The sequence below is a fragment of the Jaculus jaculus genome, chromosome 1 (genome assembly GCF_020740685.1).
Source record: "Jaculus jaculus isolate mJacJac1 chromosome 1, mJacJac1.mat.Y.cur, whole genome shotgun sequence".
NCBI lineage: Eukaryota > Metazoa > Chordata > Mammalia > Rodentia > Dipodidae > Jaculus > Jaculus jaculus.
Window position 1 is genome coordinate 52,368,704 of NC_059102.1, and position 23,053 is coordinate 52,391,756.

The 23,053-nt window shown below is 36.4% G+C and overlaps 1 protein-coding gene across 1 annotated transcript in view; it reads right to left on the reverse strand.

Annotated features, from left to right (window-relative positions):
* Positions 1-1,074: 1,074 nt before the first annotated feature.
* Jak2 (Janus kinase 2) overlaps positions 1,075-23,053 on the reverse strand; it is a 102,531-nt gene continuing 80,552 nt past the window's right edge. The window contains exons 19-24 of the mRNA XM_045153281.1: positions 14,887-15,076; positions 14,221-14,345; positions 13,889-14,061; positions 7,652-7,769; positions 2,572-2,685; positions 1,075-2,331 (exon numbers count right to left, since the gene is read on the reverse strand). Coding sequence (XP_045009216.1) covers positions 2,224-2,331; positions 2,572-2,685; positions 7,652-7,769; positions 13,889-14,061; positions 14,221-14,345; positions 14,887-15,076 — 828 coding nt within the window. The 3' untranslated portion in view covers positions 1,075-2,223. The remainder of the gene's footprint in view (positions 2,332-2,571; positions 2,686-7,651; positions 7,770-13,888; positions 14,062-14,220; positions 14,346-14,886; positions 15,077-23,053) is intronic.

Genomic DNA, 23,053 nt, shown 5'->3' on the forward strand with positions numbered 1-23,053 from the left:
ACCTACCAAAGCAGAGATCCAGAGGCTCCTAAGAGCCCATTGCTGAAGTAGACTTAAAATGCACCCAATATGGCTCAGGGAATTTTGTGGAAGAGGAGAGGGGGCGGAAAGATTGTTAGAGCCACAAGTTGGGACGTTATGCACAAAGACATTGCCTCTCCCCCATAACAGACTTCTGCCCCCACAATGCATGACCCACAATCCCCAAGGGGTTGACCTGCATCCCAAACAAGGAGGGTCTCTTCAGAAAAGGGGAAAGGGATGAGGAAAAGGATGGTACAAACATGTGTTGTTTATATACTATGTCCATATCTAATAAAAATAAATTTTAAAAAAGATGGGTATGGTTACAGATGGTAGTAACCCCAATTCTGTGGAGGAGGGAGGGAAAAAGCAAGAAGATTCTCTGGGGCTTGCTGGTCAGCCAGTCTGAGAAATAGCATCTCTAGGTTGAGAGTCCATTCTCAAGGAAATAACATGTGTGTGTGTGTGGGGGGGGAATGATTTCCTCTGGCCTCTGCATTATGTGCATACATTTGCACACATATATGCATACATATACCATTCAAATAAAATTTTAAATAAAGAATGAAATTATGTCATTTGTAGGAAAAGGGATGAAACTGGTGATCATCATATTAAGTAAGCCAGTCTCATGCTGATTTCTCCTGTGTTGAATTTATACAGATAAAAAGGACATTAAAATAAAATGGGGATTACTGGCAGGGGAGCACATGGGGGAAAGAGAGGCAATAGCGGGAGGGGCGACTATGATCAAAGTACTTTGTATGCATGTATGGAAATGTCATAATTAAATTTAGTACTTTGTAGAGTTTATATACATTAGTAGTATTTTTTCCTTTATATGGTGCTAGGCATAATTTCTACATTTGGTATTTACTAAAATGCCTTAAAGAACATATGAAGCATGTCTTGCCTTTCCCCAACAAAGAAATTATAAGGCTTCAATACAAGTTAAAAAGATAGCATTCACCATTCAAAATAAATTCTTTTCTTTTTTTAACCAAATTACCAAATACTTTAAACTTTGTATAAATAACACATACACACACAAAACATTGCTATTTTATTTTTGGCATGATGCTGTCTGAAATGGAATAACACTAAAACATGACAAAACAAACATTTCTACTCATTTTGAAATAGGGATGTTCTCTTCTTTTTTTTTTTTTTAAGGAAAACACATATGAACTTCTGACTGACATTCTTGGATAAAATGAACAACTTTATTTTTTCAGCCACTTACTTCCTCTTCCTGTATGGGGCTCTAAATCTCTTCTACGTCTGCAACAAGAAGTTCAGAAACCCCTCAAACATGTTTTAGTCTATGTCCAAATCACATTATGATTCTTAATGAGCTTGTACATTTTAGAAATTATTGTATGGCTTATACTTAAATTTAATGCATGACCATAGGTCTCAGGGATTGAAAGAAATCTTATTGGCAATCAATAGAATTGCAAAACTGTAAAAGAATACTATTTATTATAGTCTTAGAAAAATCTGGGGAAACTTCTATTTAAAAAACATATTTACCACAAGTAGACACTAGGGGAACAAATAAGAAAATATATTGTGCTATATATTTGTAAGAGTCCATTTCAAAACATATTCTTTAGGAATAGGGAAATTTTCTATACAAATAAAACTAGACTTTTGTTCCCATTGCTTTGAAAACTATTTACAGTACATGGAACCACAAGCCCTGCAGATAGTGATACAGATGAACAAGAACAAGAAGTGCTTATTCAATTTTCTCAGCATCTCAATTTACTTGTATAATGAAGTTATAATAGATTAGCTATTGAAAAATTAGAAACCATTAATGAACAACATCTCTTGTGTAAAATCACACAAGATACCAAAGTATTATACATTAAGCATGGTAAAAACTGTACATATATTCTGTGCATTTGTAACACTGCAAAATTTACATAATTTCTCATCTCTCAAGCAGCTGAGTTGAAAAATGTCTATTTTTTTCTTTTTCCACCTTTACAAAATTTCTTGCTCAAAACTCTTCTTCAATTGTTTGTTGATGGTTGCATAAAGGAAAACAAGTTCTGAGCAGATATCTTCACATCTCTTTTGGACAGCATCATGATTTACGTAATGACAATATGGCACTAGGAGTCTATATCGGTGTGAAATACAAACTCTGTTCAAGAAGTCTACTTGGGCCCCAGAGTAAAGGTCAATTCTTCATGCAGCCATGTTGTCCCGTATCTGATCTACACGAAGCGTTAGGTCTCTGAAGGAGGGGCGCTGAATCACATTGTTATTCCAGCACTCTGTCATGATTGTATAAATCTGCAGAAGAAAAGAAAACAAAATTATAATTAAAACAGAGTACCATATGTAAGTTGGTAGAATATATGAATTTGAAATTCCCACTTAAGTTTTCCAGTACTGGGTATAAGGTAATAATTATGCATTTAATGACAATTATCTGTTTATGCTATTTATATAAAAGTATATCAATTTTAATGACCTTATTGAGTAAAAAGAAAAAGAAAGTCTATGACTGCTGTGGATTATAAAAAATGTTACCTCATCTGGACATCCTTCTGGTCTTGGTAATCTTCCATTGTTCTTCAGGAGTTCTATCAGATGGAACACAATCATCTGTCCTTGTTTGTCATTGCCAATCATACGCATAAATTCCTGAAATACAAGCTCATTCTCAGTGATTTGCAAAATAAACACAAAATCAGATTAATAAGAAACATTCGTATTAAATTGTTAAATTTTCATAGGAATATAATGGCTAATGTAGGCAAATGCTTCACTTCTATGCACTGTGATTAATATAATCGGGTACAGCATTTCTTGAAAGCATTTTGAAATAATCAAAAGCATTTACCAGCTCATCAGCTCTTCATACTTTCATTTTAACATAATAGTCAGAGGAAGGGGGTGTGTGTATTTAAAAATGTTCACCAAGTTTATTCAAGTGTTACACAGGTGAAATATGGTTAGTGATTACCCATAAGCATAAAACTTTAAGATGGAATGTTATTAGGTAATCATAATTCATATTTGTATGGAGCTGGTAAAACTGGATATTTACCTGTAGAAGAATGAAATTAGATCTATGTCTCTCATCCTGTACAACTGTCAATTCAAAGTGGATCAAAAGAAATCTAAAATCTGAATCATAGAAAATTCTAGAGGGAAAAATACAGAACACTCTCCAGGATATATGCAAGGGAAGAACTTTCTGAACACAACTCCTACAGTACAGGAATAGCCCTAAGAATCAAAAAATGGGACTACATGAAATAAAAAAGTTTCTGCACAACAAAAGAAACCATCAGCAAAGCAAACAGCCTACAGAATGGGAGAAAGTCTTTGCTATCTATAGTTTAGACCAGGAGCTAATAACCAGAATTTACAAAGAACTGCAAAAATTACATACAAAATTAATCTGCCTATCAGCAAATGGGTTAATGAACAGACAGTTCACAAAAAGAAACCAAGTACTTTAAAAAAGTGTTCAATATCTCTAGTCTTCAGGGAAATGCAAATCAAGACAACTTTAAGATACCACCTTACCCTAGTCAGAATGACTGTCATCAAGACAACATAACAAGTGCTGGTGAGGATGCTGAATGGCAGGTGAGAGGGAGAAGCACCTTTATTCACTGTTGGTGGGAGTGCAAAGTATTATAGCCATTATGGAAATCAGTATGAAGGAGTCTCAAAAAATTAGAAATAGAATTCCATATGACCCAACTATACCACTCCAGGGCATATACCTTAAGGATACTACACTCTACTACAGAGATATTTTAATATTCACATTTATTGCAGCTCACTTTATAATAATTGGAATCAGAAATACAAATGGCCATTAAACACCTAAAGAGATGTTCAACATCTCTACTCACCAGTGTAATGCAAATTAAAATGACTGAGATTTCATCTCACTTCAGTCAGAATGGCAACCATCAAAAAGTCAAATGATAACACATGCTGCTGGCCAGAGGTGTGGGGAAAGAGGAACCCTTACCCACTGCTGGTGGGAGTGCAAACCTATACAGCCACTATGGAAATCAGTATGGAGACTCCTCAAAACGCCAAAAATAGAACTAACATTAGACCCAGTTATACCCCTTTTGGAAATAGACCCTAAAGACTGGACCACAGAAACACTTGCTCAACCATTTTTATTGCTGCTCTATTCACAATCACTAGGAACTAGAAACAGTCCAGATGCCCATCAATAAATGAATGGCTAACGAAGAGTAGTGCATATACACAATGATTCTACTCAGCAGTAAGGAAAAATGAAATAATCAAATTTGCAGGAATATGGAGTGTCTTGGAAAAAATCATGCTGAGTGAGGTCTTACAAGCTCCGATTGGCAAGTGCCACATGACCTCTTTTATATGTAGTTCCTAACCTAGTCCACGTAATTGTAAGCTGTAATAAATATCTACAATTTGGACATGGCACTAGAATGAAGATGGGGAAAAAGGGGAAACAGTGAGGGAAGGGAGGAAGGGCTACTGGATAACAATTCAATGATTAGCAAAGAGAAAGAAAAAAAGAAATGTATGGAAAGGCCTGGAGGGTAGAAAGGAGGACATGGTGTACGGGTGGATACATAAAACTAATGGCCACATGAATCCATCACATAGAAACCTCTTCCAGCATACCACTCTACAAGTCATTATCCTCAATAAGGGCAAGGGAGACCTGAACAGAATAGCTCCATAAAAGGTGGAGAAAGCATTTACCTAAAGCCATGGATGCTGGCTGGTAATTCCCAGGGTCCCCAAAATAACATGAGCTATTGCCAAAACACCTGGTTACCTGCAAAAGCTAAAAGACCCTGTTGCTGAAGATACCACTGCCTACAGCCAAAGGACATCAAGTGACCATGCTAGAACTGACAGGGAATCCAGTTCCCTCCTGACTCACAGTGCTGGAAAGTGCTATGAGAGCAGCTGGAAAGTAATCAAATAATCAGGAGATCCTGGCAGTTACAAAATCAACCAGCCAAGGAAGAAGTGTACACTTGTGCAATAATGGCACACAGCTAATGTAGATAACCAACTGCTCATAGATTGGACAAGAGACTCACTCAGTGGGGGAGAACTCATATCTGACTCTGGAAACAAAGCCAGATTCCCTTGAACAGGAAATAAATAGGCTCCAGAGAGAACCTCCACTACTGTCTAAGAATATTGAAGATACACTTTGATATATCCTTCTAATGACTAGGCTTATTCCCTTTCGGTCAAACTGTTCTCACTTTTGGCTGGAGAATCTATTCTATTTTATACATGGAGGAGAATACAGGTGAGAACGAGGATACATCAGTACATCAAGAAGAAAGAGCTGACTGTCTACCAGGAGATGGGTCACCTCCATCTTATCTGCCCAGGCCCAGAAGTCATTATAGGGGAGTGGTGACATGAATACTGTTCTCACAGCTATCCTGAAAACAAGTTCCAGGGAAATGGTGACAGACAGTGATCACTCAAACCTCATAAAAACAGAGATCCAGAGTCTATAGAGAAAGCAACACTAAATCAGATCTCTATCTTGCCCACCAAGGCTCAAAGAGCATCATGGAAGAGGGGTTAGGAATATTTTAAAAGTCTTAGGGTGTGTAGGAATAGCCTGAGACAACATGATTCCCCCATCCCTGCAGAGACTGGTTAAGGCTTCTTGGTCCCCACATGAATACCACTAACCCCACCAGAGACCCTCAGAAGAATTGGGGCAAAGGAGAGAGGGTCTGTGTGTATAGCCTTTTTATAAAAAAAAAATCAATAAAATAAAAAGAAATGGAATCTGTCTAGAAGCCCATTGGAAGATGAAAGGATAATGAAGCTATAGTACATATACACAATAGAAATGTATGGAAAAATGAAATTATGAAATTTGTAGGAAAACAGATCAGGAAAGAATCACATTAAGTGTTTCAAACTCATCAAGACCAAAACTTCACGTTCTCTCTGACATGCAGGTCTTAGCTTGTGATATTTAAAAATATGTGTACATAGGGGCTAATGTGAGTAAAAACTTTTAAAAGATGAAATTGTAACCAAAGTGAACATGAAGAGAGGTGAAGGAAGAGCACAAGAACCACTGTCACATGTAAACAGAAGTGGGGAAGACATGGCGAAGCAGGGAGTTGTGGACGGGAGAAGAGGATGAGGAACAGGAGTAGAGGACAAGAACCAACAAAAGCACTGCATCTGAAAATTCCAGAATGAATAATACCTAAGTCTCTGTGCAACAACTATAAAAATAAAAATAAAAATTATTGCATTAAGTATTCTTCATATAGTAAACTGCATGTAATACTTAAAAATAGTGGCATAATAAACTATATAACATGACCTTAGTTTTGTAAAGCATATTTCTGTGTAAGGTTTCACTTATATATATGAAATAACATCTAAAAGAGAACATATAATAGTAAAGCAATGTGGTTGTTTGTAATCATAATGAAAAAAATTTTAATTTTCATATGTTCCTACATTGAAAGAGATCTATAATGAGCAGCAAGAATTACTTGGTAACAGCTGTTATAATTTATACAGTAATTCCTAGAATGAAGTCACTGAATATTAAAAGATATCAGTATTTGGATGTAGTTTTCTAAATGAAGGCTTGTCTGCTGGATACTTGCTTCCCAGAATGGCAGGCAGTACTAAGGTGGTGTTTTTTAAGAGGTGGGGCCTAGTGGAAAGGTAATTAGGTCATTGAGGGCACATAACAGGATAAAATTAATCATCAAGAGGGATTAATGGTGGTCTCACTGAACATGTTAGTTCTTGCTCATTTACAGAAATACTGGCCCCACCTAGCTATCTGAATTCTCGTCTTGTCATGTGATTTCTTAGTTCCCTTTCTGCTTATGTGATATGTTGTAATGCACTAAGGAGTCCTTCATCGAGGACTGAACAGAGTAGCCTCTATATTGGAGTTTTAGTTCCTTAAACTGTGAGTTAAACAAACCTTTCTCTTTGTGTGTGTGTGTGTGCACATGCGCGAGCATGCGAGTGGTGTATGCACGCGAGCGTATACATGCATGCACACAAGTGAAGGTGTGCATGTAAAGGCCACAGGCTGACTCTGGGTATCTTCTTCAATTCCATTCCACTTTTTTTTTTTTTTTAGTTAGAAGGTTTCTTAACGAACCTGGAGGTTGATATTAGATGTCTTCCTTAAACCCTCTTCACCATGTTTTTTGAGGTAGTGTCTCTTAATGATCTCGGAGCTCACTTATTTGGCTTGATTGGGTAGCCAGTAAGACCCAGGGATCCTCCTGTCTCTGATTTTATATGGGGTGCTGGGATCCAAACTCAGGTCCTCATGCTTTACCCACAGAACCATCTCCCCTGTCCCAAACTCCTTTTCTTTATAAAGTACTCACTGTCAGGTATTTTGTTACAATAGAAAATGGACCAGAGAATATACTTAGTGCTTCAACATTCTCCTTTTAAAATAATTAAATTGATGGATAAGCTTAGTTTTTATTTTTAATATTGCCTTCAGATGAGCAGTAAGAGGCTCTAAGAAGCCCTAGACATATTTTTCTTCCTTGGATAGATGCCTTTCTAGTGATAAAAATAACAAAGCATCTGAAAGTAAATAACATATACTGACCACTGGTGGACTTTTACTCTTCTCGATATATGTGAAAAGTTCATACAGAACCACTCCAAAGCTCCAAACATCTGAGGCCACAGAAAACTTGCTTTCTGTCAGTGACTCTGGAGCATACCTGGAATACATGGAAAGCATTTAAATAACCCTTGATGTGCCTGCCAACCCACTATATTGAGAAAATCCCCAAAGTAGACAGAAAAAAAAATCAGTGTTTCTGAAGCTACTGTACTTAGGAGAGCTTCCTTACAATATTAACTCTTGGCCAGCACTGGGAACTTAAATTCAGGAGTCTCTAAAATCCCTAAATAAAAAGAGTGGCTCACTGTGCCTGTTTATATAAATAATGTGGTATATACTTATATATGATTTCCTTCTGGGAATCTGGAATTTTGGTATGTGTCAGACAGACAGTATCTGAGTGATTAGTCACAACAAAAATATTGGATCCTGAAGCTCAAACAAGCTTCCTTGAAAGACAGGGTTTTTTTTTGTATCTTTTTATGAGAGAGAGATTGAGCAAGAGCAAGAAACAAAGAATTGGCACACCAGGGCCTTCAACCACTACAATTAAACTCCAGATGTGTGTGCCATCTTGTGTACATGTATGACTTTGCACACTTATGTCATCTTGGGCATCTGGCTTATGTGGGATCTGGAGACTCAAACATGGGTCCTTAGGCTTCTCTCCAGCCCTGTTTAGCACTTTTTAACCCTAACCTTGCCCCCTGATGGAAATTTTGCTGGTATTGCATGAGAGGGCCTGAGGCTCTGGAGTTTGAGTCTCCTGAACCTATATACACAACAGGGCATGGCTATATGCAACTGTAACCCTAGACCCTCCAAGGGAAGGAGAGGCCAGGGAATCACCTGGGCTCTTAAAAAACAGCAAGCTCCAGTATTAGTAAGAGACTCTGGTTCAAAATAAGAATAGGTGGAGGAGTGATGTAGCAGGACACTCATGTTCTGCTGTGCCCTCACCTAAGGCAAAAGAAGTGCTGCAAGGGTACATATATCACACACACACACACACCACACTACACATACACATATACACACAAGCAAAAAAAAAAGTGCTGAGAATAATGACTACTGTGTGTTCAGTCCTAAATGGGACATCTATATTTCCCCCTCCAAGGCTAGGGAATGTGGCAGAAGATGGGGTTAAAAAACATTAAGAGCAGGAAGATAGGGAAGAATGCTGGGGAATGCTCTTTTCTGGACACAATATGACCACTACAGTCAGGAGCTAACAGTAGCTGTGGTTTCCTGCACAAGATTGAGCCCCATCAACATCCCACTATGGATTGGGAAAGGGTTTGTGAGACTCCTCTCAACTACTACTAGAAGTTAATGGTTGCTATTGGGAGAGGGGTGGAGTCATGTTCTTCAGTGGTATAGCTACTGGTCAACTGCCCAGAATCTATTAAACTACTACTAGCCATATTCATGTAAGCAACCATAATTTAGCTCAGTGGGCATAAAAAGTGAAAAAGAAAGAAGACATGAAAACAGGAAGGGGATTAAATGAATATGATAAAATATACTCTATACATGTATCAAATTGTCAAAAATAAAATCAATTTTAATATGAATTCATTGCTCAAACTATCCAATGAGATAATGAGGACAATATTGTATAGTTTTAGATGAATTAAAGGTATTTCCAACCCGTTCCTTTCTGAAATGATTCCAAAAGAATAATTTAAAAGTTAAATTGCAAAAAAAAAATCACTGAAGCCCCCTCTCCCCAAATTTTGCTTATGTGCATTGTATCTAATGACATGTCATTTTAGATATTCAAATAAACAGAAATTATAAAAATCTTTTGATTCATTTAAAATAAACTCATTACATTTTAATTTAAATAACATTTGGTGAGGCTCTGGGGAGATGGTTCATTTAGCAAAGTGCTTGCTATGTGTAAAGACCTGAGTTAGATCCCTAGCAGCTTTGTAAAAGCTGGGTGGGATAGTGGTGACTGTAATCCCAACACTGGAGATATGGAGACAGGAGATCACTGGGGCTTGCTAGCTGTTCAACCTGCCAGGTTCAAAGACAGTGTATCAAAAATAGGTGAATGACTGATGAAATGGCTCAGTGGCTAAAACACTGGCAGCATAAGGATGAGTACTCATAAAGCCAGATGGATGCAGGAGAATTAGCATCTGCAATCCCAGTGCACATGTGGTGAGATGGGAGGCAGTGGAAACTCATGGTCCAGATAGAATGGCAAACACACAAAAGTGAATGAGAGACCCTGCCTCAGGAATGGGAAGACAGACACCTGAAAAGTTGTCTTCTCATGGGTACACTGTGGCACAAATGCACACTCACACATGAGCAGAACACACACACACACACACACACACACACAAGTACAAAACACACACCAAAAAAAAGTAAGGTGGACAGAAATTGAGGAAGACACCCAATGTTGCCTCTGGCCTACATACATGTACACATGCACATACATATACACAAAAATGGAAGAGAAATGATTTCCTTAGAAAAAGGGTTGTTTTTACACTTTTGAAGTCTCTTTAATAACTGGCTGAACAAAAAAAGTCATATAACCTCTGGAAAATTGCACTATATACTTAAGAAAAATGAGAGTGAAAAAAGGCAAATAAAATCTTAATGTCATATGAACTATTTCAACCTCAAAATATTTGTGTGTATGTGTGCGCGCGTGTGTGCGCATGTGCACATGTAGAGGCCAGAGGGACAACTCTGGTGTCATTCCTTAGAAATGTTGTGTACCTTTTGTGAGACAGAGTTTCTCATTGCTCTGGAACTCACCAATTACACCAGAATGGTTGGTCACCAGTGCCAGGGATCTGCCTGTCTACATCTCTAGAGCACTGGGATTATAAACACATGCTTCCATGCCCAGCAATTTGCATGAGTTCTAAGGACCAAATTTACATCTTCCTGTGTTCATCTATCCTCACCATAGCAAGGCAAGAGCACTTTACCAACTGACATTTTACTTCACCCTCTGATAAAATATTTTGACAACAACAGGATGTTAGGGGCCCCCTCACTTTTGAGAACTGCTCCACTTTATTGAAAGTAGAACTACTGGTTAAAATAAGAACCTCACCAGTTATTCACCTGGATAACACCTATCACTTAACTTATTGGAGTGTGTTCATGTTATGGTTACACATACATATGTAGACTCTCATGAGCATGTGCATGTGTAGGCTAAAGGTTGACAATGGGTGTCTTCCTCATTTTCTACAGTCCTTATTTTTGAGGCACTGTGGCACACTGAACTCAAGAGCTCACCAATTCAGCTTGCCGAGCTAGTCAACAATCCCCAAGAATTCTGTCTCCACCTTCTCTGCACTGGAGCAACCATTTCCAGCTTTTGTGTCTTCGTGGTATCTAAATTCAGTTACTTATGTTTTGTGTGGCAAGTGCTTTACTTACTGAGTCCTTCCTCCAGCTCCAAATCCTCTACTATACCACCTTACACAGTATCTACAGAATAATATCTAAACTTACTAACAGGGTGTGCAGGGCTCCTCTTAGCCCATGTTTACTGCTCTGTTAGAATAACCAACTACGGAAATTTGATGTCCCTCTTCTATAAGGGCCTTAATCCCATTTCTGAGGGTCCAACAGTCTCTTAAAGCATATCCCTATCCCCTAATACTATCACATTAGCAACAGCTGAACTTTGAAAATCATATTCACAAAATCAGGGAAGGTTTCAATCTCCTTCTAGCCCACTTACTTCATCTGCTCTATGACTATGCCCTTTACTTGCTAGCCTCTGAGCCTTTATTCTTGTCAGACTCTTCCCAAAATGCCCTTTATCTCTTCCCTCTGGTCAACTTCTAATAAATCTTCAAAATGTACTGTCTTAGGTTTTCTTTTCCTGAGTTAAAGCTTCAGAAGAATTGTTTTCCCATTATCTTCATTTCATATCTAGCATTTCCACAGTACATGGCAGTGATTTCATTAAAAGGGAGGGGATTATAGATGGTAGGGTTGTCAGGTGAATGCCCCTGCCGCACCAAGGTTTTCCTTTTTACCTCAGCTTTCCTGCTAACGGACAGTTCCCTTTTGCTGAAGCTGATCCTGTCATTGCGAGTTCCTTGTATAGAGCTTGGAGCATAGGGAATGTTTAATAAATGTTTATTAAATTTGTATACACTAAGTCTGCCAACTCACTTAGTCTTCACCTAACTAATATTTACTGGTTGTTAATTAATTCCATTCAACTTCTGTCATTTCTCACCCTAGGAAAAAATGCAATTCATCTATCATCTGAGACATGACTAAAAGAAAGTTATATGCAGATGAGTTTTATTTTCACTTACATATTAAAATAATTAAGTGAAGGTAATATTAATTACTATGAGGAAATTTCTTAAAAGTTAATATTATGAAAATCTATACAAATTAGAGAACAATCATATACTTGTCACTCAGTAAAATTTACTGCCTGTCTTTACATATATTATTCGTTTTTAAATATTTATTTCATTTATTCATTTCAGAGAGAGAGAGTGCGGAAGAGGCAGATGGAGAAAAATAGAGAATGGGCACTCCATGGCTTCTAGCCACTGCAAATGAACTCGACACATGCGGCCCCTTGTGCATCTGGCTTATGTGGGTACTGGGAAATCAAACCAGGGTCCTTAGGCTTCACAGGCAAACGCCTTAACCACTAAGCCATTTCCTCACCCACGTATATTATTCTTGACCCCCTGCCCTGACAGATTCATATGCAGTGAATTCCTGGAATGATCATTATTTCAAGCATAATTGTTTAAATACATCTCCATATCGCTAAAAGATAGAAAAAAAATCCTTCCTTAAGACACATTCATGACACCATTATAACTTATTCTTATGCAGAAATAAATTATACTAAATCATTAGTGTTTTTTAACTCAATTTCTTTCTGGACTAACAATTCACATTAGCTACAATTAGTTGTAAAATTTACAGATACTAAGTAAACATAACTAGAAGATATATATAATCCATGAACTCAGAAGAAGAAAACTGACATATATTTTTAATTAACTGATGAATCTTAGAATTTTTTATGGACAGTTATATTGCTTGAATTGCTACTTCTAAGTTTCACTCAAGTCAGATATCAAAATAAAATATAATTTAAATTTTTTTAAAATTCTCCTTTAACACTAATATCTTATTCAAATAATGCTGCCTTAGTAGTAGTATTTCCACAAGTAAACCAGAAAGTCTAATGGAAATCTATATAAAACCAAAGCAATTCAATATAATTCCACTAAGCCATCCTTAGAAGACAAAAGATATCATGAATGAACAAAGGCATTAAACAGAAAAGTTTTCATCAAGCATAGTTCAACAGAAACAGCACTGTATATCTCGTAAAAATGAGATGGGAGCTTGGCGTGGTGGCGCATGCCTTTAATCCCAGAACTCGGGAGGCAGAGGTAGGAGGATTGCCATGAGTTCGAGGCCACCCTGAACTACATAGTGAATTCCAGGTCAGCCTGGACAAAAAAAACAAGAGCTGGGATACTCCTGAAAGTTAATATCCAATTATAATTAAAAATATATAAAAATAACACATAACTTCAAATTGCTACAACCCAGCATTCAACATTATCATTATTTGAAAAGCTTAAAAACAAAAACACTGGGATCAGCCTGAATATGAATCCAAGTTCTACCATTAGTTATGTAACCTTGGGCAAGCAATTCAAGTTATCTATACTTCAGTTTCTTCATGGTAAAGTGGAGATCAATATAGAGCACAGTGCTTACATGTTGTCCACCTCTTAAATTTAGGGCTGTTGTTGACATCCTAGGTAGTGTAAACATACATTTGGGTTTATCAAATACCAGTGTACAGACAGATTCTAAAATATTTCAGATTTTACATTTTCAGAGCTGGGATGCTTAACTGATTAGTTTATGTAAATTAAGGTTGAATGCCATGTCAGTACTAAAACTGTTTCATTTCATTGCATTCTGAATTATGGGCTGTCAGATTAGGATTGCTTGACCTATAATAATCATAATAATTAAGTATACATTCTCCATGGGCCATTATGAAGATTACATGAGATAATCCACAAAATGTATTTAAACTAATATAAAACATATGATAACTGCTATTACTTTAAACATTATTAAATGTTATATATGAAACAGTAATAGTAAATATGAGGTTTTAAATTTGTTCTCTAAAATTTCTATTATACTAAAAAGTACTGTACTTACCAGAATATGGGACTTTCACCAGGTTCTTTTACTTTGTAATATTCTTTGTCTTGGGGTAAGACTTTGGTTAATCCAAAATCTCCAATTTTAACTCTGTTCTCATTCTCCACCAATATATTTCTTGTTGCCAGATCTCTGTGGATATACCTTTTTGTACCAAGATACTCCATACCCTATGAATAAAATAGCATTTTTTCAGCTAGCTGTATAAACATTATTTAAAGGCTGCATTCCTATAAACTCCCTTTATTAGTGAAAGAATATTTATATGTTTTTTAAATTACTTCAATACACTTACTTCACCTACAACAAGTAATCAGGACAGTAGGTACCTTGCATATCTGAGATGTGTACTGCAGAAGTTTTTTGTGATCTATCCGTTCTTTATGTTTTTGGAGATAGTCTCGTAAACTTCCATAAGGCAAATATTCCATAATTAATCTTAAATTACGCCGACCTTTAAATATACAAAAAGCATAATGTTTACTTTGCTATTATTGTGCTGATGAGTAAATAGGAAAAACTATTTGTAAATTATTTAAATACATGTCAAATCTTGACCTAAAATGATAAAAGCTGATTACAAGTTAAAAGTAATTTATAATGCTTTTCATTCCAAAAGTTTTAAAAATACTTTATGCTTTAGTATTCTTTAGTTGTTTGTGTAAACCCAAATAAACCCCTAATACTTTTTATATTAAAAATATCTAATATAAAGAGATTTCTTATAGGAATATAAGGAAAATAATTCCTATTTCAAAAATAATACTTTTTTGATAAACTTAAGAAGTGATGAGGGGAATGATTAACCAAACCAGCCAAAAACTTCCTGTCATTATGCCCCATGGCTACCTCACATAATCTCCAGTCATACAGAATTCATCTCTCTCTGGGCACTGACATATAATAAGCCCATATCTCGAGACAACGTATGCTTCCACTATCAAAGATGTCAAAAATATCCTTGACTTTAAGGTAGGTTTTAATGGGCAACATACCAGCACTGTAGCACACTCCCTTGTACTTTACAATGTTGTCATGCTGCAGGGATTTCAGAATTTCAATTTCCCTTTCAAAGTCTCTGAGATGTTCTTCAGTACTATGCTGGAGCTTTTTAACAGCCACCACCTCCCCCGTGTTGTCCTGTAGAGGATCATAGCGGCACATCTCCACACTCCCGAAATTACCCTAAACAACATGCTACATTAGGATGGAAGTCTCATGTTTTCAAGACAAATAACTAATAAATTCTAATTATACAAGAAGTGCCCACATCTGGAATTAGTAGACAATATTGTAAGTTTAGGTTAGGCAACTTCATGGGCAAGAAAATGAAGTATCTCAGTGATTAGATAGCACATCTATAAAGTCTTCAATAAACTCACAGAAATAAAATACTTTAAAAGGTATTTAAACAAATGATGAATATTAATTATGAATATAAGCCAACCCAGTAAACATGATAGAGTATTTCTAAATTTCTATTGCTAAGTTCTAAGAAGAACTTTCCTTCAAAATAACCCCTCTGAAAGTGAATATGGATTTGTTACTATCTTTGCCTCCCTTAAATTTATACAATGACGCCCTAATCTCAAATGTGACTCTATTTAGAGATAGTGTCTCACACAGAGGTGATAAAGATTAAATGTAGTCATAGGAATAAAACTCTCATGCACTACTGATGATGCTCTTACAAGAATAGGAATAGGGCTGGAGAAATAGCATTGTGGTTAAGGCACTTGCCTGCGAAGCCTAAGGACCCAGGTTCGATTCTGAAAGTCCTACATAAGCCAGATGCACATGGTGGCACATGCATCTGGAGCTCATTTGCAGTGGCTAGAGGCCCTGGTGCCCTCATTCTTACTCTCTTCCCCCCCCTCCTTCCGCCCCTCTCTCTATGTCTAATAAATAAATAAATAAAAATAAATTTTAAAAAAAGAATAGAAAAGAACAGGAATAGACACCAGAACTTTCTTTTCCCAGAAGGTGGCTACAGCATCCAGGCAAAGAGCCTTCACTTGGAACAAAACAAAGCAATATCTCTGATCTACACTATCCATAATCCAGACTGTGAACAGTAAATGTTTGTTGTTTAAGTCTGACAGTCTATTAAACAGATTAATAAATGTCTGCTTTATTTAAGAAAGTAAGAGTTCTTAACCTACTGGGATGTTTCTACAATTTTTAAAAAGATCAGTTTTTAAAGAAATCCTTTTCCTCTGTTTACTTAAATTATCTACATGGAATTGATAACTTGACATATGCCATGTAATTATAAGCTTTTGGTATTAAGCAAATTGGTGTAATTTTTATATTGCTGCACGTGTAAAGAATGTAGCTCTTGGCCTACATGATTCTAAGTGACTATATTTTCAGTTATATCTTTGAAGTCTTTAAAAAACTTAAGACTGGGCTGAAGAGATGGATTAGTGGTTAAGGTACTTGCCTTCAAAGCCTGAGGACCCATGTTTGATTTCTTAGATCTCTCATAAGCCAGATACACAAGGTGATGCAGGCACAAGGTCATACATGTGCACAAGGTGGCACATACAATATGAAGTTTGATTACAGTGGCTGGAGACCCTAGTATACAAATTCTCTCTCATATATTTGAAAAAAAAAGCCAGTCTGTTGGGTTTGCCTCAAAAAACAAACAAACAACAAAAAAAAAAAAAAAAAAAAAAAAAAAAAAAAACACAAAAACATTTAAGACCATATGTAGGCTCAAAGTGAAATTTCTAATTACATAGTCTGGAAAGGCAAGCAAGGTAGATAAAACCTGAGACCATGTAAGACATAGCAGAGCCAGAATCTTGGTCTATTACTACTTACACTGTGACTTTGGCCAATTCAATTCCCTCTGTGAACATCAGTTTTTTGCACCTTAAAATGGAGGATAATAAAATATCTTATATTACTATTGTCAAAAATTATTCTAAAACCTAACTTTGGAAAAAAAGGTGGTAAGTATATGTTTTATATCCTTTCCCTCCATTTAACAATGTGTCAGTAAGGCTTACTTTTCACTGCCACTATATATTTGCTAATAATGTGGTTTGGGGGCTGGACAGATGGCTCAGTGGTTAAAGGCATTTGCCTGCAAAGCCTGATGGCCTGAGTTTGAGTCTCCAGATGTACAAAGTGGCACATGCATCTAGAGTTAGCAGCAGCAGGAGGTGAACCCACACTCATTCACTCACTTTTTGTGTCTGCTTCTTTCTGTCTCTATCTCTCAAACACACACACACACACACACACACACACACACACACACACACACACATATATATATATATATATATATACATATTTTTTTTTTAAAGAATGTGAAGGCAAATGCTGAGAACAAGAAAAGAAGACCAGGAGAGAATTACCATACAAAAATGTCCTAATTACCTAGCCAGCATTAGAAGTCAGTTTGCAATGATGATTATTATAAACATTTCTAATTTTTTCTTACAGCATTTTTGAGATGGAAGCATAAAGAGAAAAAAAAAAAACAAAACTAATTGTTCCTATACTAGGAAATGACTCAAAATCACAATGAGAAATAAGTAAATTATGAGACATTCACTTTAAAAATATAATTCAAAATAATATTAGTAAATTTAGTTAGTAATTCGTAAAATTAGTACATCTTAATAAATGAAAAATAGCAAAGTCTATATATAATGATTTTACTTGAAAAAAAGTGTTAAGTTAGGCAGAGAGGAATAAAGGGGAAATCACTGCATTTTTTATTTTTCTATAATAAATGTATACTACTCTCGTAACTAGAAAAAATACTTTATAAAGGAAAGATAATTTGTACTTTAGACTGATGATCATTCCTCTTTCATAACTAAACCTGTAATTAAAAAAAATATTATGAGAGAGAGAGAGAGAGAGAGAGAATATGAGGGGATGGCCAAGCCAGGACCTCTTGCCACTGCAAACAAACTCCAGATAAATGTGCTACTTTGTGTATCTGGCCTTATGTGGTGGCTGGGGAATTGAACCCAGGCTGACAGGCTTTGTTAAAAAGCTCCTTTAACCACTGATCATCTCCCTAACCCCCACAATATTTTGATATATATTTTTAAATATTATTTTATTTATTTATTTATTTATTTGAGAGAGAGAAAGGTGCATACACAAACACACACACACAGAGTGAGAGAGAGATGGTGGTGGGGGGGGAGAGAATGGGTGTGCCAGGGCCTGCAGCCACTGCAAATGAACTCCAGATGAATGTGCCACTTTGTGGATCTGACATCTGTGGGTCCTGAGGAATCAAACCAAGGCCCTTTGGCTTTGCAGGCAAGCACCTTAGCCGTTAAGCTCTCTCTCCAGCCCCTTGATATATTCTTTTTAATGACTATCTCTTTTTCTTTTTTGAGGTATGGTCTTACTCTGTAGCCCAGGTTGACCTAGAATTCACTATGTAGTCTCAGGGTAGCCTCAAACTCACAGCAATGCTCCTACCTCTGTCTTCCAAGTGCTGGGATTAAAGGTGTGCACTACTACACCTGGCAAATCACTATTTCTGAAGTAATAATATATGTTACTAAATTATGACCAGACCCAATGCTTTACTTCAAGCTATGAATAATGTGTAATTTGGTGTCAGAGGCTAAAGGAATTATTTTAACTTTTTTTTTCTTAAAAAATAAAAGCACTGCCAGTCTGTATTTGATTCCCCAGCCATCCACATAAAGCAGAAGGCCATAGCACACTCATACACACTCTTTCTCTCTGCTCATAAATAATTAAATAAAAATATTTTTAAAAATAAGCAAACAAAACCCAAGATCTAATAAACAACAAAAAGACTATGTGACTAATTAACTACATGGGTGGAAAAGAGAAGACATGCTATAGGCTCCAAGTAAAGAATAAAATCAATGACAGCTAGAGACACACAGGGAAATATTTATGATATTGATATGGCTGTATTAGCACATTTCAATTTCCTAGGAACAAACAAAATACAAATTTTGGATATCATATAAAGATATTTGAAGAAAACCACTCCAACCTTTTAATTGTGTGAAGAAGATAAAGCTAGTTGTGTGGGAATGGTACTACAAATTTGCCTGGCAATTTAAAGACCAAAATTGAATACTATTTTAACACTCATAAAAATTTCTTGAGTTTCTTTCAATAATTTTACAAAGTTTTGGTTCTTTAATATAATTGCTTTATCATTAGAAAAAAACTATAAATAATCACTAAATGTTCTGTCCTAACTTAAGATTAAAATCTCTTTGTCTTTAACACTGAGCTCCTGGGCTCAGGGATTCCACTGAACATTTGGAGGTCATGACTGGTAAATGTCAGGTGAAGTTGCCATTCACTTAATACCTCACAGTAAGGATGAAATTTCAGGACATGAATTCTTGGTATACACCCAAAACATATTGATTGTCATAGTAGATTTCTTTACTGGGAAACATCGCAAATATGAATTCTATATACATGCAAGACCCCAACTTTTTGAGTATGTTTTTCTTTGTTTACTTATTTTGAGATAAGGTCTCACTCAGTAGCCCAGGATGGCCTGTAACTCAGTATGTCCAGGTTTGTCTTACACTGTCAGCTATCCTCCTACCTTAGCCTCTGATGTTCTGGAACTTCAGTTTATCATTTCTACTGCTGCAGAAATCAGATAGATCTCCACACCAGGAGTCATCAGAGAAAATGGCTTGGTCAATAAGGGGGATTCTGGCAGAACAAGTAACAATAGATATGGAATAATGGGGTCATATCAATCCAGGGAATCTATTTTTTTTCCATTTTGAAACCTGTACATACACACATCAGTAGGTTAATAAAAATAATATAAAACTATAATGTTAAGAGGAGGTTTTAATCTAAAAAGCATTTCACATCTGTGGTATATATTGGAAAAGGAGGAGATGAAGTGTCTGAGAAAGTAAGGGATGTATTTATTATTGATGCCCAGCATTTTCTAAAGTACTAAATGAAGAGATAAGATTTCCATACACAGCTGGGTGTAGTACGCATGCCTTTAATCCCAGCACTCAGAGGCAAACGTAAGGAGGATCGACCACCATGAGTTCAAGGCCATCCTGAGACTACACAGTTAATTCCAGGTCAGCCTGAGCTAGAGTGAGATCCTACCTCCAAAAAACAAAACAAACAAACAGAAAAGAGAAAGATTTGCCCCCCCCCACACGTATTTACATAAATGTTATCTAATTTTGATATTTTTCAACCATGTATTGTTTATTGTATTGACAGGTGGACTGTAATAAAGCTCCATTTAACTGTTGTAAAGGAAAAAGTCTTTTTGGTTTTAAAGGAGCATAACATTTATTTTCAAGAATGATTGAAAGCTTAAGGTATGGCTATTGGGACTACTCTCTTTAAATTTATTCTAATTCATTTCTGTTCCTTAATTAATTACAGTTATTAGCGGGAAAACATAAGTATTTGACAAAGACATGCCTCGGTAACAAAAATATGCAATTTCCACTACCTCTCTAACCAGGCAAATGAGAATGGGAAAAATTATGTTTTAAAGAGTTAAAATATTCATTATATTTAGAAAATAATGAAAATCATCAGACCGGATTTTTTCTTAAGGGGGAAGGAGAACTGCCCTGGAACTTGCTATGCTGCTGAGGATACCCTTGAATTCTTGATTTGGGAGTCTCTGCCTCCCAAATGCTAAGATTACAGGTATATGCCACCATGTCCAGCTAAATCATCAGATTTTAATCTAGATAAGAAGAGTATTTGGATAGGTGAGCAGTAAATTATAAGGCAGTTACTGACCTACTAAAAGATACTTTGTTAATTCTTTCCTAAACAAATACCACCTATTAATATGAAGAAATATACATCACATCTCCAAAGATGTCCTACGTGCCTAAACAATCTTTTATAAAAACCAATTTTAAAAATGTGATCCAGAGCTAGAGAGATAACTCAGAAATTAAGTGTGCTTCCTGTGCCAGTATGAGGGCCTGAAACCTTTAGAGTTCAAATTTCCAGATCCTATTTAAACACTGGGCATGGCCACACACACCTGTAACCTCTGTCCCACAAGGAAGCAGAGACCTGTTGGAGCCCAGGAGCCTTTCAAGCTGTGGAATCAGTAGAGACCTTGGCTCAAAACAAAATTTAGGCTGAAGAGCAGTGGAGGGCGACACCCTATGTTTTGTTGACTGTAGGTGAGGGCCCAGCCGCAGGTGATCATATGGGGCACCACATCATACACATGTAAAATATGATCCAGAAGTATACTTAAGTCCATCTGATTTTGAGTTATTTTAAGTATTTCACTAGTGATGCCCAAATAATGAGATTTTAGGGTACATATTCAGAATGAGAACATTCCCTTCCCCTAAAAATAACAAACTGCTGCTCCTACAATGCATAAACCACAACCCCATAGGAGTAATAGAGGAAGATAATCCTAGTTGAACATATTATCAACTAGAGATGATAAAATTTCACTAGACTTACTTTCTTTTCCTGCAAATAAACTGGATATACTTCTCTAAAACCTTACAAACTACCATGAAAACTTGCTAAGACTTCCTAAGAGAGGTAATAGTACAAAGAGTGGATCTAACATGCAATTAAGTGATTTGTTCAGAATCACAAGTAAAATCATTTTTAAGGCTTTCATTGTTTTGTCACCAGTGATTATAAACAGTAATCTTAATGGCTAATGCTTATGGTTTGAAAATATTTATATACAACTAACAACAAATTTAGAGGGGTTCAACAGGAAGTGTGGTAGTTTGATTGAAATGCACACCATATGTTCATGAGTTTTGAATAGCTGGCCCCCAGCTGGTGGCAGGCAGTTTGGAGGTAAAGCCTTGCTGTGGAGCATGTGTCATGGAGTTCGACCCTAAGGTTTATTAATTCAGCCCTATTGAGTGTATATAACTACCTTACTCAGACTACTTCCTTCCTGCTTATATATGACAATATGTGATGCCCCTGCTGTCTCTGCTATGTTTCCCTGCTATAAAGAAACTTCCCCTGGAAATACTAATGTAAAATAAACCCCTTTCTCCCATCTGCTTCTGGTTAGGTGCTTTATCCCAGCAATGAGAAGGTAACTACTATATTAAGTCTATGAATAAACTGTATTACATCAACTTCTCCTTTTGCCATAGTTTAGTCTTTTCTATGTGACTAAAATAAAAACTTTGAGGATACAAAGATATTTTCTTTGCAACTTAATGGCAGAATTTATGATTTTCCAAAAGAAGATGATAACAATGATGTAACTGAAGCATATGTGCACAAACAAACTCAAGTATACACAGAAATAACACATAAGGGCTACAGAGAAGGCTCAGCAGTAAAGTATGCCTCCTGCACAAATATGAAGGCCTGAAATCATTCGAATCAGAATCTCCAGAACACTCATCAACAGCTGGTTATGTCTATGCACACCTGTAACCCCAGCCCCACAAAAGAAAGCAAAGACCAATTTCCTAGGCTCCAAAAAGCAGCAACATCCTGGTATCAGTAAGACTGGCTCAAACAAGAATAGGTGGAAGAACAATGGAGCAGGCCATCTGATGTTCTACATGGGGTACACATGTGCATACATCATACACACACACAATTACACACTCACACACAGCAAGAGAAAATGGAAATAGCATGGAAATATGAGTAGGGAAACAAAACTCATCTCACATCTGCTTCTATCTCGCTGTGTAACTACAGTCAAGGTATTTAAGATCTCTCTATACCTCAACTTTTGTAAAATGAATAAATTACTTAGACAACTACAGCATATTTTCCCAAACTGATCCAGAGAATACTTCCAATGAGATGACCCTTTTATTTTTAAAGGAGGAAGTGAAAAGTCTTCTATGAACTAATGAATTTTTAACATACTGTATATTAGTAAGAAGTGATCAAATGGAATGATGAGCTACCATATGGCATTACATTATAAAAACTACAGCTGTTGAGCTGGGTGTGGAGGCACATGCCTTTCATCCCAGCACTCAGGAGGCAGAGGTAGGTGGATCGCTGTTAGTTCAAGGCCACCCTGAGACTGCATAGTGAGTTCCAGGTCAGCCCGGGCTGGAGTTAGACACTACCTTGAAAAATCAAAACAAAAACAACTACAGCTGTTATGTAGTAAGGCAGCTGTGTACAAAAGCCCATGTATGTTACTTTGGA